The 18,874-nt window shown below is 42.6% G+C and overlaps 1 protein-coding gene across 3 annotated transcripts in view; it reads right to left on the reverse strand.

Moving 5' to 3' along the window:
- The window catches only part of RNF144B (ring finger protein 144B), a 95,668-nt gene that overhangs the window by 34,609 nt on the left and 42,185 nt on the right, over window positions 1-18,874 (reverse strand). Inside the window, exons 1-2 of one of the 3 annotated variants that reach the window (XM_010402909.4) lie at window positions 18,065-18,485; window positions 781-969 (exon numbers count right to left, since the gene is read on the reverse strand). In XM_010402909.4, coding sequence (XP_010401211.2) covers window positions 781-945 — 165 coding nt within the window. In that variant the 5' untranslated portion in view covers window positions 946-969; window positions 18,065-18,485. Of the gene's footprint in view, window positions 1-780; window positions 970-18,064; window positions 18,500-18,874 lie in introns of those variants that run through there. The other 2 variants (XM_019287887.3, XM_010402910.4) reach the window with 2 other exon arrangements.

Below are 18,874 nucleotides of genomic sequence, written 5' to 3' on the forward strand. Positions count from 1 at the left end.
ATGAAAAACAAGCAACAACAAAACACCACACCAACATCCTCCAGTGAATTCTGACCTGTTTCCAAAATCCATTAGTCAGGTACATCAAAGGCACTACCACCAGAGAAACTAGGTCCATTTTTCCCATGCTGACAAAGACACCAGAAGAGTATTACTATCTGCAGGGCTTTTATCGGCTCATTCAAACTCTGCCTCCATCATTTCCACCAGCTTTATTTGATCTGAATTTGCAGGCCAGAAAGTCTTTACTGACAACTATAAGCAATGCATGACCTGGGCAACATCTCTGCAGCACAGAGGCAAAAGTTCAACAGGCCAAGGTTCATTTTTGTTTAGGTTTTCTGATTGCCCTTAGAAGTTATATAAAAGACTTTAAAGGTCTCTGAGAACTCAGAAAAGGATAGCAGGGAAACAAAAGCTCACAGCTATCCTATGATGTTTCAAAATTTTGCTTCAGAAAAAAGTAAATACTGAGATTGCATGCAGACTGTGTATGTTCTCCAACACTCCTACACTGCATCTTTTCCCCCTTTATTACTGGGTGTTACTATTACTTGCTATGGGAACGTATGTTAGAGTTATAAATTATCAAAAGCAAAATGACAAGAGAAATCTTTTAAATAAGGCAAGACAGGCTAACACCAAATGCTCTTTAGAAAAGCATCCTGTGTCAACATAGGTAACACATGCTTCTTGTACAAGACAAGCAATCCCATCTCACAGTTCTGTCCATCTTCCATTACGCTGCTTCTGTAATGTAAAGGCACTGACAGATCTTACCGCTGTACAAAAGATGCAGCTGCATTCCTGTAGAGTGGTCATCTTATCCAGGGAATATTCACAGAGACACAGCTTGCAAGTGAGGAGAGGCTCCAGAGCTAACTCTCCAACTTCTGACTCGTCTGCTGTCATGGTGTGAGGACAAGCCTTCCCAGCAGAGCCCATTCAGTCATTAATGGTCCACTCAGCCTGAAAATATAAATCGGCAGCTGAAACATTGCTCAAGCCATGCAGTCACTTCCACTGCTCTGAGAATTTACATCTCAGATCCATAAAAGTACCTGTGCACCCAAATGTACTGCTCAACACCTTGGGGCCGGTCTCAACTTCAGGCCATTCAAAATTTACAAAGAGAGCACACCTCCTCAAAAGACCTGAACTGGCTGGGTTCTCTGAAAACATTCACCTTGCTGGCACAAAGCACCTCAGCCAGGCTGCTTGACAATAAAAATAAAGGACAAAAAATAAAGGACAAAACCAAACAAACACAAAACAAAACTCACACAGATGGGGCATTATATATATATATATATCACTCTGCCTTTTCGAATAGGTTTCAGATTCATACTCCTCCCACCCAAATGGGATCTTTCAGTCTTCATTGCACCCACACAGCTCCAGTGAGTGTCTCCACTCCCACTTTCTATTCCAGTTGGTGGCTTGGGAACTCCCCTAGGCAGTGCAAGACAAGAACAGATTCTAGGCAAGCACTTCAAACATTTAGTCTGTAATGTAGGTGGTGGGTACCATGAACTCCACCTTCTCCATGAGTTGTCACTAAGATAGTGAGCTGGCACTCTATTGCAAGAGGGGTAGTGAAGGCATCTAAACCCAAAGGGCTTCAGATTGCATGTGTTACTTCATGCAGGGCTGGAGCTTAAAACTAAATTAGTAAGAGCATTTCATGTGCAGTCCTCTTCCTTGCATTGCCTTAATGATGCCAGAAAGTAGCTTTTGTGCATCCCACTTCCTGGCATCCAGCTCTTCTATTTATTTCATAGGCCCCTGAGGCATCTACCTGATATTTGTGAACCAAGAACTAAGTGCACTAGCACTTTGACAGGGAGATGCTCAGCAGAGCCATGTTTTCACTACACACAGCAGTGCTTGGGGATGAAACTTCTATTCTTTGATGAGCAGCAAATGGAAATATCATGCTTGCATGTAATGCTTTCTGGCCTAAGCATTTGAAAACACTGCACCATAATCATAAAAAATCTCAAGACCCTCCTTCTTACACAGTAAAGACACTGAAAAGGAATTAAAGAGAAAATCCTTGTGCTTAAGCTGAAACAGTGGAAATCCATTTTGCAGATTTTACTCACCTCAGCACAGACAGTGGAGTTCATTACAGTATTTAAGGCACAGGAAAATCTATCCCCACCTCTAAGAAACTTGGCCCAACTTCCACAGACCTCCTTCTGAATACACTTTGCTGATGGCAAGACCTTCACGAATATTTTACAAGCAGAAGCCTGACAACCAGCTGTGCACAGCTGCTTGCAGCAGCACCAAGAGTGCAGCTCTAGTAAATCTGAAGAGCATGCATCACAAATGAAGGCTGCATGAACATGAAACTAATCAAGACCAATTCAGGTGCCTGTCAGATCTAACATCTCATGAGGCAAACCAGAGCCTTGAGCCCTTTGGTCCACTTCTGCTAGCCTCCCCTGCAGTCTTGAGCACCCTCTGGGCAGGGCTGTCAGGTCACATTTGGCAGCATGACCCTGCTGCCATTCTGTGGCTCCCAGAGTGGCCAAGGCAGCTGCAGACAGTCAATGCATATGTGACATGCTGACTTGCAGTACCTGCTGAATTCCTCCCTAGGGGGAGAATGATGGGGCTCTTGGAGTTTGTGGAACCTTTCCCTGCAGCTCCCACCTCATAACCTGACTCCCAGCTGAGCCCATCCTCAGGCTTGTCCCCTAAGCTTCATGCCCTATGCTCCCACAATCTGCAGGAAGACATTTTCTCTTCAAAAGCCACAAAATCACAACAAATCTGGGAGCACACTTACCCTTTTTTTAATTTTTATACTTTGCAGTTTCCTAGCCTTGCTTGTCAGAGAAGCCATCAGATTTGTACCTTGGAATGTCTCTCTTGTAAGCACATGGTTTTAAGAGATACGAGAGTCATGGCCAAGATTCTGGCAACCAAATTCCTGACCACAAATCCAAAGCAAACTATCTTTTTATGGCTTGCTATCACTAGTTTAAAACATATGCTATTCCCACATATTCTTGTTGCAGTCCTGGGACCTGCTACTATGATGCCCTTCACAATTTGCTCCATACAGCTGCAGAGCTGGAGCTCCAGCATGGCCAGAAGCCTCAGAAGGAAGCCTCTCTCTGAGTCAGGAACTGCAATAATTTTCTATAATTACTGCAGCAGGGTGGGGGGGAACACTGAGTCACTGGAAATGCTATAGCAGATCAAGAACTACCTGTTATTTAAACCTACACGCTAGACGTTATCTCAGTATTTAGGGGAGTTGTAACACATTTACTCAGGTGGCTTTTCAACAGCAGCTGTGTCTGTACAGGTGAGCTACTCACTCTGACTCTGCACTAATCTGAAATGTCTTCATTTATACAATAAAAGGCAGCAATGTTAAAAGGAGGGATGCACAAAAGAACACGTAGGAATATTTCGGGATGTGGGAACAGATATAAAATGGATACAGCTATTTCAAAAGTCAGTGTTCTTCTTATAACTAAAAGGGTTGTGACCCTGCACGCAGGCCGCACTAAGCAGCCATAGGAAGATTCAAGTGTATGATTGAGGTTTAGGGCTAGGGGATAATTTTAGATGGTCTAAATGCAGCACTCAGTGTGACAGTGACGAGCAGACTCCTGATACACTGCTCTTCACTAGTAGCAACCTAATGCCACAGTGTGCTGGCTGTAGGGACTCACTATGATATCTCATTGTCACTGATGATAACCCTTGTCCCCGAAGACTGTAGGTTAAATTCAGTTTTGCTCCCTGTCCCACCACACATTTGCCATTCCCTCACACCAGTATGCCAGAGCACAGCTGAGGTACTTCCTAAAACAGGCAGAGCACCCTGTGGAAATCTCCAGCAAACAACACCAAGCTAGCCTGGCAGATCAGAGGATCTACCCCCAGACAGCCCAGGCTGGCTCACCTCACCGCAGCCTCATTAAATCCATCGGAGTTCATCAAACGAAGCAAACAGGATCAGAGGACATGGAGGCAGCTCCATGTCTTGCCTGCTCAGCCCTTAAAGGAAACACTGTGGGTACCAGGAAGAGCACTCCTTCCACGCTCCCTGAGAGGCCAGCTTGTCCACAAGCAGCTCTCCAGGTCAGGCTGGCACAGGCAAAGCCATCCTGTTAGCACTGAACACCTGCCTGTCAAAGGGAGAGCAGACACACGGCCTGCTTGGCCAGCTCCTTCTTCCAGAGCAACCCAACCCACTGGTCCTTCCATCTGCCCATCAGAACTGGGACTTCTGTTACTCCTGCCAGGGGACACATGCCAGGGGAAGAGCTCAGGGCTATGGAGAAGGGTAGCCCCATCCAACTGCAGCTGGGCTCTGAAATCAGGTCTGCAGGGGAGGTTCATTCTCATCATCATCAGATCAGATGACAGAATCAATGGGGAAAGACACATCTTCCTCCAGTTCTCAGCCTCTACTCCTCCTGTTCTTCCCCAACGCTTCAAAATGCATTGTCCTCTCACAAGCTTTCCAACTATCTCCTCAACTTTACCAGCCTGGCAGAACTCACTTTTCCAGGTGCTGCAGGGAAGCCATGAAGTTCTACCTCAGCTGCTCTGAATTTTTATGGCTTTCACTTTGCTACGCTTATCCCACAGACTGTCATTAGTTAATTACACATTCACCAGTCCTCTTTACAGAGGATTAAAATTCCTATTGTAATTACAAGTGAGTTGCCAATAGGTTAGCCTGAAAATAAAGCATCTTGGATGTATGTGTCGTGCAGGGGAAGAGGGAGTCACTGAAGAATGAGTTAGTAACAAAGAGGAAAAGACCATTCCAAATTTGGTTATATGTAGAAAAGTGATCAGAAATTAAAGTAAATGGAAGGTTTCTGAAAAACAATGGACCCTCATACAAATAAAATACATTATTAAGCATTAAAATCTCCCCTTTCATGATCATAAACACAAATAACCTGTTTAGGAAAGCATCCCAAACAAAGCATGAAATGTGTCACCAAAACTGTAGTGCAGCACCTTAACTCTGCAAAAAAACTTCCACTGAACAGGCTCCATGAGATGTTGTGGAATACAGATGAATACATCTCAAGGGCATTCTAATCCAGAGAAATGTATTAGTCTGAATCCTGCACCAGCATGAATCATGGCAAGGAAGAGTCAGACTGGCCCCGGTACGCGTAAACACTCAGGAACTCTAAAGACCCACTTTTTTTGCCTACTTCTACCAGTCACGTACATGCACACACACGCATATCGTACTCCTTTCACGTTGCACAGGATTTCCAGGAAATTGGACATCTTTCCTCAAATTGTACGCTGCTCATCTCATAAGGAGACTCATACTTCCCTGGCTCTGACCCTGATGGTGCTGATGCCAAAGGATAAGGCAGGACCAGAAGGTCTGAACCAATGTGAGTGAGCTATGGAGGGTCAGCCCCATGGGGTGTAAACTGCACAGTCACCAGGACCACAGCTCGCCAAGCACTCAGACCCGTCACCGGTTCCATTTCACTCATCTGCCTGGCGACACTTTCGCTTTGTCTCTGGGAGGTGACAAAGCTTTGTGCTTTCCTGTAGCACTGAAACATCTCAACACCACCCGTAAGCAAGAAAACATTAGTGTGTGCTCAAGGCAGAAAGGGTAAGTACAAGAAGAAACACTAACATGAAAGCATGGAGATTTTGAGTGAAATATGAAAAACAGAACACAAGCACTGCAGGAAGGAATGCAGAACTTGTCTGCCTTCAGGGCCTCCTGACACCACACTGTCTGATGTCTAGCCTTGAAAATGACTTCCTAACAGCAAGTATCTGCAATGCCTGCTTCTAGGCAGGTACCCATTGCAAATCCTGGCATTAGCGTCCTGAAGTGGAAACTACTAACTCCCTGTGATGGGACTGAGAGAGCACCTGCGTGGGTGTGTGGCACACAGACAAGGTCAAGCCACCGCAGCTCAACAGAGGTGTAAAAAATCGATGCAACCTAGGGCTGAAACTTTCCCTGTAAGCACAAATTTTAAGGTAACACCCTTGTTACAGTCACACAAAGGTTCACTTGAGTCTGCCCAGCTGCCTCAAACCATGACTACTACCAAAGAACAGAAGTTACTCTGTATATGGGATAGAGCAAACAAGCCAGGCAGTCTCCTGAGCTGCAACATCAGAAGGACATTGTCAGTGTGCCTGCAACCGACTCACTGTATTTAGCTAAAAAAGGTGTGTCTGGATGTGACTTTCACCACTTAGAAACATCACACACAATCATTAAAGCCTCCTGTGCTGAAGCTGGAGGAGAATGAATGGAGCGTGTTCAGCTCCACAAGTTATCCTTTCATTTTTCACATGCTGCATCCAACTGCAACAACACACCTCTTGCAGAAGCTACTTCAAGTTGTGTGAAACAATTCTGCTGAAGTTAGTCAGGCTCTATGCTTTTATCTACAATTAGAGTTTAAAGGAAGCCAATAAATGCACAAATACAAGACACATTACTCCAGGAAACATTAATGGAACAAAAAGGGTCCTTAATGTGTTTTTCCCCATGTGATGGCATGTCCATCCTGTGGGCAGGGTGAGACCTGAGAGGGCCCTCTGCCCCAGTACACCCTAAGCTTGCCATAAACCAGCACCCAGGCATGTGAACTTGCATACACATGGTGAGATTGAAAAGAAGTATAAGGATACATGTGGGTCTAACACCAAGCACAGCACTTCTCCCTTTTACAAAAAAAAAAAAAAAAAAAGACATTTAGTATTAAAACAAACTCACAGCACATGTGCTACACTCTTATTTAGTGTACCAGGTATTTCCTAAACTTTCTTGGAGAAACATTTGCAAGCACTGCAAGTAATTCTTTCTCACACCCTAAAGATTTTTCAAATACTTCACCCATTATGAAATTACTTCAGTGCTATACAAAAACCTGGTCTGACATTGTCCACTCATGATTCTGCTGTAGAAAAAGAAAACTACTTGAAAAATACAAGTGTTCAAAACCAATGCTAAAAATCAGGCCCTTGGGGAAAAAGAGCAATTACAGAAAGATTTTAAAAATATAACAAAGTGGTACTAAGATAATGGGGTCAAATTACAAGATATAAACTGAGCTATGAAATTAGGACACGTGAAGACAGCTGTCAGAAATCCACACTTCTATCAGTTTCAACAAAATGCCATCATTACCAGTTTTGGCTGCAAGTCCTTAGCTGTTCCAACTCTCTCAAGATAATGTTGTTCAAAATTCATTTCTAAGACAGCTTTTTTAAACTCAGCAGCTCTGCTCAGAGGATTAGACCGAACCAAGTGCACTAGAGCTTCTGTGGTCTCACAGACAGATCACTAACCCACGGTGCATTCATTTCTCCTTATGATATGCACTGCCTACAAAGAGCTACCTATCCAGTCCATACAGCATCACTTATCAGGCAGGGATTCAGTTAGGCTGCAAAACATATGATTAAAGCTTCAATTTTAAAAAGCCTTCATCTTCAAGAACAAATTTTAATCATATGTTTAAGTGCTCCTGTGTATCAAAGCCTGAATGTTCTGCTTTATTGCAATGAGATTATTAAGTTAAACAAGTACTTAGATTTTTCTGAAATCATGGTCTCAAAAAAAGCAACCAGATCCACAAATAGAAGGTCTCATTTTAAATACATTTTTTAATATATTCTGAATTACTGTATTACATCTAAGCCTTAAAACAGCAAGCACTTGATTACATGGAGAACCCATTTCTGGATTACCATAATATGCTACCAAGCTGAAGCATTAGAGCGAATAAAAGCATTTCAATATCTGTTCTCTTTGAGCAAGGCTTAAGAAAAGTCAGGTGTATAATATTTCATGACAGCTTTCTGCACTGTAAAATTTTTATTGTCAGAAGACTTGTTTAAAGAACAAGCAGCCTAAATAAATGTGCTGTCTGGTACATGAGAACACACCGAAGGCAATTTCTCTCACTTGTTTTCATTGGAATGCCTGGGAAAAAAACCCAAAACTTTGAGCTGCTGTTCAAGAAGCAGTAGCTATATGGAGTATTTTCATATCATGCTATCAACCAAAAAATAAATATATCAAATACTTTTAAAGGAATGCAGTGAGTGAAAAGCTTCTTGCACAAAAAAAATGTCAAGGAACTGACCATAGTAATTCAGAATATCATCTAGATTTCTGCCAGGAACTTTTATACCAGTACTTTAGGATGCTTAAGATACACGTTGAACAACTTCCCAAATATCACATGCACCCAATCATTCCAAAACATTCTAATAAACCAAAACACCACTAGTTCACACATGTATCAGTCTCCACAAGTCTTTGAGAGTTCACTTGTCAGGTAACTTCTCTACTGTACTGTAATACTGTGAGGTATGAGTAACTTTGAGAATTGAGAACACCAGCTCTTCACAGTAATTTCTTGTGACCCAAAGTCAATATGGCCTCAAGGAGGTGGGGTTTTTTGCAAGAAGACCATGGATATTAACTGAATATAGCAAAACTTTTTTTTTTTTTCTGAAACAGATGTGACTCTGCAGTTGTGGGAACCCTTTTTGTATTTCCTTGCAATACTTTTTGAGAACAAGCAAGAGGAAAAAAAAGTGGGTTTTTTCCCCCCTTCCACTCTTATAAAGCAGGGGAGTCCAAGAACAGGGAATCTAGGAGCTAATGGTGAAATTAATGCTGCTACTCCCAGCTGAAGGGAGCTAGGAAAGGCACTTTTGGATCACTTAAAGATAAAAACATGTAAACTAAAAGAGAAATAACTCAGCCTGTTACTAAACTGAAATGCATAATCAAAACATGGTATTTGACTCTTTTCAATACTGACAGGAGCCACGCAATACTCATTGAATCCATGAGGATGGGAGCAAGCCATTCTGCATGGGATGAGGTCAGACCATATCACAGAAGCCACCACTTTCACTCAGTTCTGTGCTTGAAACTAGGACACATCAAAGTTCAGGACACAGCTCTATCAACACTGGCAGGCTGGAGAGACACAGTTTCCTCCACCAGATCTATTGGATGTGAGTCCTGAGCAGGCCTGTGGGCTTCAATCTTGGGGGGATCCAGATGTATCAAGCTTACTGTGCCTGAGCAGTGGGATGGTGCTGGCCGCAGGCACAGGCTTAGGGTGACACGTCTGGTCCTGCAGGAGGTCAACAGCAGGATTCTCCTAAGGTTTTATGTTCATCCTCGTCACTGAGTTCAGCAAAGCTGATCAGCACAAAATGCAGTGAAACGAAGTGCAGTCAGACAAGAGAACTAGAATGTTTTGGCATCAAACATTTCCAAAACATATTCAAACAACAAAATTATACCAAGTGGAACTCCAAGTACTGGTTACCAGGTCTAAGATTAAAATCTAAAGCTTTTCTAAATAACATCCTCTGTTCTTAATGACACTGTGCAATGTATGCTAATGCTAAACTACAAGGAATTTCCACCCAAACTAGTTTGGTGCACTTCAGTTTTAACATCCTGTTGACAAGAGGTAATATACCACTATTAAATAAAAGCACGTTCTTCAAAATGACAAATGATAGATCTTCCTCTCTGACCACGTGGAGGCTTTTGGTAACTGTGGCATTTACTAAGTAAAAGGAATTGAGCTTTTGGGAGGTCAAATGGGTTGATAACTTGGCTAGCTGTCTCTGCTGAAACAGGAATAGGAAGTCAGATGTAACAATTTGCCCTTGACACAGAAAAAATGTTTATTTTTGTTAATCGGATAACAAAACCTTGGGATATGCTAAATCCCTGAGCTGGAATGTTTACAGTTTAGATAGGGTGTGTTCAGAAGACATGTGCAACACTGGCCTGTTCTAACATCAAGGATTTTTAGGAGATATTTGTAAACACACATTGTTAAAGTGAAAGCAGTGGAAAACAATGGAAAAGCAGGGGAAAACAGAGGAACCAGCTTCATGTGATGGTTCATAGTTTGCACTCCTCTTCTAACAAGAAACTAATTGGGCTCTCGGGGTCCCCCGGCTGGAGACTGCCAAAGCTGGGTCTGGAGCAAGCAGCGTCCTGACTGCAAGGCAAGCAGGTCAAAGCAAATAGAGACATGACACAAAGCCAGGCCTCCAAAGGGCCAGCAAGAAACTTTGTGGCATCAAGAGAAGCATGCCAAGTTTGCCAGAAGCGAAGGAACAACTCAGCTGACAGAAACAATGAAATCTCCACTGTGATCCTCCACTGAATTCTGCAATATGTACTGAAAGCCATCTACTGAAAAACAAAATTAACATGTGTTTATTTTCAGAAGGGGTGATCTGAGAATTTTTTTTCAGTGCTTGCAATAAGGTAATACCTTTAACATCTGTCATTTCATTTTGTCGAGCCACAGAAAGCACAAACTTGCAAGAATATGGTCCTGCAGACTTTTTTCACTGCAAGCATTGAAAAGCACTTTTAACTATTTTAGATTTACATCAACAGAAATTGCAGAATAAGTTGACTTTCCTTTGATAACAATTTTTGTGTGACTGCTCAGTGAGCAATACTAATACATATAATATTTTAATCTGCCCCTATCTAATCTTACAGTCATATACACAGCTCATTATTACAGAATAACTATGTTATTCGAGGTAACCAAAATAAAACAAAACATTGAAAACTGCCCTTGATCCACATACATCTCAATGACTTAGAAACCTTACCCAGTGGTAACTTTCAAGTCTTAGCTCCAAGGACAGGCAGTGAATCAAAGACTGGGAGTCAAACCTGAGGATTAGACCTTGGGGAAGTCACTATCCCTAACATAAGCCTTTGCCATTAAGAAAACAACATGAATAGCTACTGACTGTGCTGAAATTTGGCAAGAAACAACAGCAGAAGTTTGGACCTGGACATGAGGCTGTTTTGAAACTAAAAGCATTTACTGAAGTGACTACTACTACTGCTTTTCACGACTAGTAATTAAACTAGTCGGAGTGTATCCCTAAACCATTTTTCTGCCAGCTCCTCAATGAGCCCTTCCAAAGACAACTGGAGACGAGGAAAGGACAAGTTCTAGCTCTGGCCAGATCTGCAGAGGTGAAAAAGAGAAGTAAACTCCAGTAACAATCCCCTGACAGAGCATCTCTCTGTTTGTACTCTCAATGTTCACGTTTCATCTCCCTCTTTCCCAGCCCATGCATGGAAAAAGGTAAGAGCCCAGCATGCTGGGAGAGAGATCCTGGGAGGAATTCTGCTGCAGGCAATTCCTTCCATATTGCCTACTGCTCCAGTGTGGAGGAGGACACGTGCCCAGGCTTTCAGTTTGGGGCACCTCTAACCTCTGATAGCCATCATGTACATGCTACTGAACAGAAGCTGCAAACTATGCTGGAACAGCAAAGATACCTTCAACTACCTATTAGTCTTACACTCTTGATTAACAGCCATGTATTTTTAAAACAACTGTATATTCCCACTTCTATAAATAAACACTTGTAACAGATGTGATCTATTTTGCTCTGCACTTTATTAGCAGTGTAAGACAAATATAACATTTTCTTAAACTTGAGTTAAAAAGCTTTTGACTGATGACACTGTCTATCACACAACACAGTATTGTCTCACTGCTGCCCTGCCCCCTCCCACCCTATTTTCCACATCTCCCTTCTGTCTCTGTGTTTCAAGCTCCAAGCATTCACAAGAAGATTTCTGCCTGTACTGGGCTGAGCACAGGGAACAGAGTTAGTTTCTCAGGGGCTCGATGCAACTACTTAGAAATCCAGATGTTAGTATAAGACATGTAATAAACCAGAAGTGTCCATCAAACGCAGTCAGAGGCTTGCATTCATCATTCCCTCACTTCAATTCCAAATTTCAACCTTCATTACAGAAATAATTCCAAGCGAGAACAGCAACCTGTAAACATATGAGGTTTCAGCCTCAAGCGCCTCAGCATCTGGTAACAACTGGCTAGTCTCTACATGATCTTATCCACGAAGTCAAAGTACTGCCAATGGGAGTGTTTCCACTGGAGCATTTTTCAACGGACCTGTGCATTATGTGTGCAAAGATAAGCAATTGGGAGCTTATCTTGGAAAGAAGCTGCCCCACCTCCCAAACTCTCAGAAGAATGAGTATGTAGAACAGAGCACTGAAAGAACTCATACACTCATTATATTACAGGATGACAGTTTTACAGAAACCTTTCTAGACACCTTTCTGCCAGCTAGTCTTTTAATTATGACCATGACAATAAATGCCCATAGGCAAAATAGGCATTTTGTCCTCATTGTGGCAGAATTTGGGAAAAGACAAGAATTCTTGACTTTTTCTCTATTCTTCACAAGTGTGTGTTTCCTTAATTTGTTGGTCCATCCTCCCAAAATGTGGTAAGCAAAGTTAACAAGGGGATTGAAATTGCTCAAGCCATGCACACTGCTTGGGTATTTTGCAACAAAAACATTGACCAATCCAAAAAATACGTCCTTATAGCAGTATTGTCTAAATTAAGCACATGTATGTGGCTTCCACTTCACTCCAGGCAAAGGGCATGACTGCCTTTCCCACAAATCCTCTGTGGAGACAGTGATGAAGAATCCCCAGCACTGAAACCATCAGTGCAACCGTGGAGAGGTCAAAAGGGTGCAAGATTGCATCTTCTCCATTGTGCAAAACTTCAGCAAGCAAGTTATTGCTGGCCCTGTGGATGTTATGTTAGCCCTAAAATGGGTAAACCCCATGGGGAGGAGTTCCAGGATCAGTGGTTGGCAGAGCGCCCGCTGCTGTAAGAAATGTTCCAGGGAGTGCAATGGTAAACAGCCCACAGGATCAGCTCAATTTCCCCACGACTACAGCTTCGTAACCTTCTTTTTTTTTGAAAGGGGCGAGGGGGGGGTGGTAAAACTGGCTTTTTTCCCTTCATCATCTCCCCACCTCCATCAGAATGCTTCAAAAATTAATCACAGGCAGAACACATGAACTCTCCCATCTACTGCTCAGACAAAACCAGTGCCAGCCTGCGTGTCACTGATTCTACTTAATTCTGGAATTTTCTTTGCATGCAAATGATTAGCCTGGATACTAGTTGTCATGAAATGTGTTTTTCCTTCTATGTACATAGGAGTTTAAGAGCGTGCAATTTTGAATTATTTGCAGCTATATATACATGTGCAAAGAATTCTCCTCTATGCCACAGCAACATTCAGTACATAAAAGTGCAAGCAGAGGTAGCCTCAAAGGAATCCTGCCAGTCCCTGAAAACAGACACAGCTTTTTTGTTCCAATGATTTTTCCTTTTTGCAAATATATAGAGCAAATAAATGCTTTCAGATCTGCAAGTTTAATTCCTGTCTGTCTATCTGAAAATACAACCGTCTGTATAACCAAACATGAATATCATCAAAGCTTCTGTTGGATACCCAGACAACGTCCACTCCTTGAGTAATGAGTTGTGTCTTATACTTTCCGTCCTCTCCTCATTTTTACAACAAAGCAAAAGGCAGAAAAGCTTGCAACAGACACAAATACTGAGACAAATACAGTCTCAATTAAAGGGCAGAGGCATGAGCATGACAGTAAAACAGTAGTTTTTTCCTTCTAATAAAAAGTGATTCTGTATTCTGTCTCCTAACCAGCATCTGGACAAACTAGAGAACGAGGTCCATAAGAACTAAATGGTTCAAGTCCAAGTGCAAAGTGCTGCACCTGGGTCAGGGCAGTCCCAGACATGTGTACAGAATACGAGAAGAATTCATCGACAGCAGCCCTGCCAAGAAGGACTTGAGGGTTCTTGTGGATGAAAACCTGGACATGAGCCAACAGCATCAGTGCTTGCAGTCCAGAATGCCAACCACACCCTGGGCTGCACCTAAAGCAAAGTGGGCAGCAGATAAAGGAGGTGGTTCTGCCCCTCTACTCTGCTCTTATGAGACCCCACCTGGAGTTCTGAATCCAGCCCTGGGGTCCTCAGCACAGGAAGTATACAGACCTGTTTGAGCAGGTCTAGAAAAGGGCCACAAAGATGATCAGAGGGCTGAAACAACTCTCCTCCAAAGACAGGCTAAGAGAGCTGGGATTTTTCCACCTGGAGAGGGGAAGACTCCAGGAACAACATCAGTGTGGCATTCCAGTACCTAAAGAGAGTCTATAAATAAAGGGAAAGTAATTTTTACACAGGCAGATAGTGATAGAACAAGGGGAATGGTTTTAAACTAGAAGAAGGGAGATTTACATTAGGAGCTAGGAATAACAAATTGTTTTCTCAGAGGGGTAGTGAGGCACTGGAACAGATCGCCTAGAGAAGCTGTGGAAGGCCAGGTTGGATAGGACTATGAACAACCTGGTCCAGTGGAAGGTGTCCCTGGCCATGGCAGGTAGGTTGGAACTAGGTGGTCTTTAAGCTCCCTTCCAACCCAAGCTGTTCCATGATTCTATGACCTCTCCTTGCAACAAAAAGCATGTATAAGAAGTACCCATGACGGCTGTGTCTACAACAAGCTCAGGAAGTACACAGGAAGAAACAGAAGATTTGTTCTAGTGTGCATGAACCCAGAAGCCAGATTCCCACATCCCAAATCACTGTGCCTGGGGCTGGCTGGCTTTGGGACTCCAGAGATACTGATTTGCTCAGAAACCCAACGAGCAAGGGAGCTTGTAGGTCCCATATCTGAGTTAGTCCAAACTCCACCAAAGCTGGAGCTGTACTTGCAGGAACCAAGGACACTCAAAGAAGAAGGTAAACTGGTGACCTTTCTAACTATGTATTATGGATTCTCTCTTGCGAGCTGAGCAGATTCCCCTAAAAGTACAGAAAAAAAACCCCCAGATCTTGGGCAACTCATGACATTTTTTCATTATTATAATAGAATGAAAGAAACCAGAAATGGGGAACACATACGTCATTATGCACAAGTTTCAACACATATGAAGAGATCTAGGAAACTCCAAAAACAGAGTGGTTTTTTACACAGCTACTTTTTTTATTTGACAGTGTGGTTGCAGTGCAGTTAACCTAGTTATGCTCTCATGCCTAGAAATTTCTACTTGGCACCTCTGTTCCTCCCGGAAGACTACAAGCTGGAAAAGTCCTACTTCAGCAGGAAGGGAAGGATGAGGACCTTTGTAATTTGAGATACTATATTTTTTTTTTCTTTTTTTGTCTTTTTTTTTTTGTGTTTTAGTATCTCCTTGCAGTGACCTACTTTATGAATGTAAAGCCCATTCAGTTCCCACTGAGCCGAAACCATTTAGAAGACACAGAACGATTACTGAACACTATTTTCTTACTGATCAGCAAAAAGTTATTTGGCACAAGCATCTCTGTAAATGTTTGTCCAAGACTAGGTAAATTTGCAGTGTTCGATGGCCCTCAGACCTGTGCTTCTGTCAAGTGAGAAGGCTCATAGTCTAGCACTGGAGCCCAGCTGTGCTTCAGCAGAAATACAGAATGCTGGAGGCTGAGCTTAATATCATTGCTGTCTTTCCCTTCGGATCTGTTCTTTCTTGTTTTGTTCAATGTTTCCCTTTGCAGACCAAAAGAAGATTAATTTTCAAATGGAATGAATGTTAAGGGCAAAGAAGAGAATTTGTGAAGTGCATTATATCGGGCTCTACTTTGGCACAGAGAAACGCAAGGAAGAGGAGGGAACTGTACCCACCTCTGGGCAAGCACCCAGAGGAAAAGCACAGCTCCAGAATCAGGCTCACGAAGCTGAAGGCAATGTCTGCTTTAGGATGTGCAAGGAGGTCTGATGGACTCAGTTCACAGCAACGCTGGCAGCCTGCCACAGTATTTTGTTCACGTGTGCCTGAGATATCCATGGGCCCAGAGCTGTAATTACGGTCTCAGATATCACAGTACTACTAGCCCAGGAGATATTTATGGATCTGATATGTACAACCTACAGGCACTGTGAAGTTTCAGACACATTCAAGAAAACTCCCCACTCAACAAGAGGGACAGCAAGTCTATAGCAGTTCTTTCGAGCTACATCAAAGCAACACACTCCACTGGGTCTCACCACTAAAAGTCACTGAAAGGTCTGGACAGGGTGAACTGCAGGCACAGGGCTCAGGCTCACACCACCGATATTATCAGAGGCATACTAATGAGCTGCAAACCAGGTTAAGCATTAGCACTGCTTGTTTCCCTATGGAGTGACTTGCTGCTTCTCACTTGCTGCATTTTAAAGTAACAATAATAATATGGACAAGTACATTCTTTCCTCCACCAGAAGGGAAAGGGCAGACAACCACTTCTACACTATTAGTTTCTACAAAGCTTATGAAGCATTTAGAGAACAGAGTGCAATCCAAGAACCTACCTAGAGAGAAAAACTCCATATTGTTTGCTATTTATATTGATAACTTCTGCCCCAAAGCATACTATCACACAAACAAAATCACCAAAATGTCACATCTGCAGGAAAGATCATGACCACCAGCAAGGTGCACGCAGAATACACTTCAGCATGGGGAACAGAAACTTTACCAGGTTGCCAAATGTTAGTTCTACATGAAGCCTGGGGAGGTTTCTGTGTCCTTGTGTGAGCAGACAGGACTTTGTGTGAAATACCCCCATCAGACAGCAAGATGCATGGGAGAAAATGAGTCTGATTCTCATCATACTGGCTTGGCTCTGGAGTAGCTCTGGTTTATTTTGAAAGAATACCTCCCACTTTACTACAGCTTTAGACACTTTGCAAACACACACTTGTCAATCCATAATCTAAAGCATTACTTTCAGCAGTGTAACTGCAGCCATGCCCTTATCAATGTGGTACTTTCTCCAAAATAGCTTGTGTTTATTGACGGAAGGGTTTCAGCCACTTTCACGTTAAAGCAACAACCCAGACCCCCACTCACATTCAGGCACAGACAAGTCCTATACAGGACAAGAATCACAACATTTTGAAAAATATTTCAGGACAGGATTTTGAAACTTCTGTTTCCGTAAATATTGGAATCCCAAACCTAGTGCCTGCCCTTAACAAGTCCACTTGCCCTTCAGGCTGAGGGCAGCCAAACATATCAGACTGCTCTGCCTGCTCACACACAGTTGGAAAGCTGCACAGGGGTATTTCAGTCGTGGCCTATATCTCTGCTAAAATTTACTTCTTAAAAGCATTCAGTGTCTATTTACCAAGAGGATTGGAAGTCACCCTGCAAGGCATTCTTTACTATAGTAAATCTAAATATTTTACAACTTACAGTGCTCTCTGAAGGAAGACATTTGATATTGCTGCATACAGTTGGGAAGCAGAATGCTTTTGTATTACAGAAATTCAGAGCTCTAAAACAAACTAGACTGAAACATCTTCATTACTAAAGCTGCTTTGCACTGAGAAAGCCTTATGATGAGAAAGCAGTGCAAACATTCCAGTAAATGCAGTTGTCTATTCTTCGTGTCAAAAAAATTTTAAATGCAAACTAGAAAACAAAAGTATGGTGTATATTTTGTATGTGCTTACATAAACCACATAACCCTAAACCCTGAGCAGATTAGAAGTGTACATTAACACGGATTAGAAGTTAACACTTACAATACCGATGAACATATTTTTTCCTTCCTGATACCAGCTGCATGAGACTGTGGCAGAAGAAATGCCTTTAAACCAGGAGGAAACCTCAGCATTTTAAACTCAGCCTTCTTCCAGCTTAATCAGGCATTTTTTCAGTATGAAAGTTCTTCTATTTAAATTAAAACATACTGATAGTATGCCATTTCAGCAACTGCCTTCCACACAGATACATCCTAATACTGCAGCATTTTTAAACACAGATCTTTTCACACAGATATTTCTTTGAAAGTTACACTGACAAAAGTAATTTCACCCTTTTGGGAAGTACTTGATGTTGATTTATTTTCAGCCTTTAACAGTCAGGACACCAAGGTTTCCTTTTGCTTCAGCTCTAAGCACCACATAGTTTGATTTTACCTGAACCACAAATAACATTTATTTTAGCTATTTAATAATTCTAGTCCTTACCTCTGGAGAAAAAAACCCCCAAAAACAACCAACCAACCCTCTTCTACTTTCTTCCATTAGAAGCAAAGGCTGGCTTTCTGTTCTTTTAGGCTATCCTTTGCTCTCAAGAAAAAAACCGACAGAAAGCTGTATTCCAACATACCTTGAAAGGAGAGCAGCACTCACACTCACTGCCAGCTGTGTGACTTTTCAGTAGCTGCGCTCAGACTCCGGCGTTCCCAAGCACCACGATGTCACAGACCCCTGAAGCTCGCAGTGAGGAGCGCAGCAGATTGCTCCCACACGCCCTTCCTCTTCTCTGGGTATCTGACAGCTGTACACTTTTAAGGACTGCAGCAGGACTCGCCTCCCAGCCCCTGTGCCACTCCGAGAAATCATCCCCTCCCTGCTATTAAGTGCACGCTGCCATTAGATCCTAAAAGCACGTCGCAGCTTGTATGCAGTAGCTGTGGGAAAGCCGCATTTATTTATACAGGAAGCGTGAGTACAGCACTTCCTACTTCCCATCCGAGACTCAATTCAGCTGCAGGTGATTCCTTAAACCCTGTCAGCTCCCAGCCAATGCACACCCTTACGTTCTGATTTGGGTATCGGTGCAGCTTTTAACCACAACTCCCATCTGAGCCCTGACAAGGTAAAACTGAAAGCAGCAAGGCATTAGATGCTACACTCATAAAAGCCCTCCCAAATTAACGTGTTTTGGGAGAGCAGTTTGCATAGCAGCTGATGTCTGAAACCTTGCTGGCTTCTGCTTGTGGAAAATGTCACCTAAAAAAAAAAAAAGTGATTTCTTCACGTTGGAGGGGAAGAGAGCAAAAAATCTAAACTCACAAGTAAAGTACGAGTGTAATTTCAGATCTGAGTGTTTAATGATGATGGTGCTTATCTTATACTGTCAATGCTAAAATTTCACTCTTTAAGCTGTCCCTGTGTGCAAGAGGGGTTGGGAATC

The sequence above is a fragment of the Corvus cornix genome, chromosome 2 (assembly GCF_000738735.6).
Source record: "Corvus cornix cornix isolate S_Up_H32 chromosome 2, ASM73873v5, whole genome shotgun sequence".
NCBI lineage: Eukaryota > Metazoa > Chordata > Aves > Passeriformes > Corvidae > Corvus > Corvus cornix.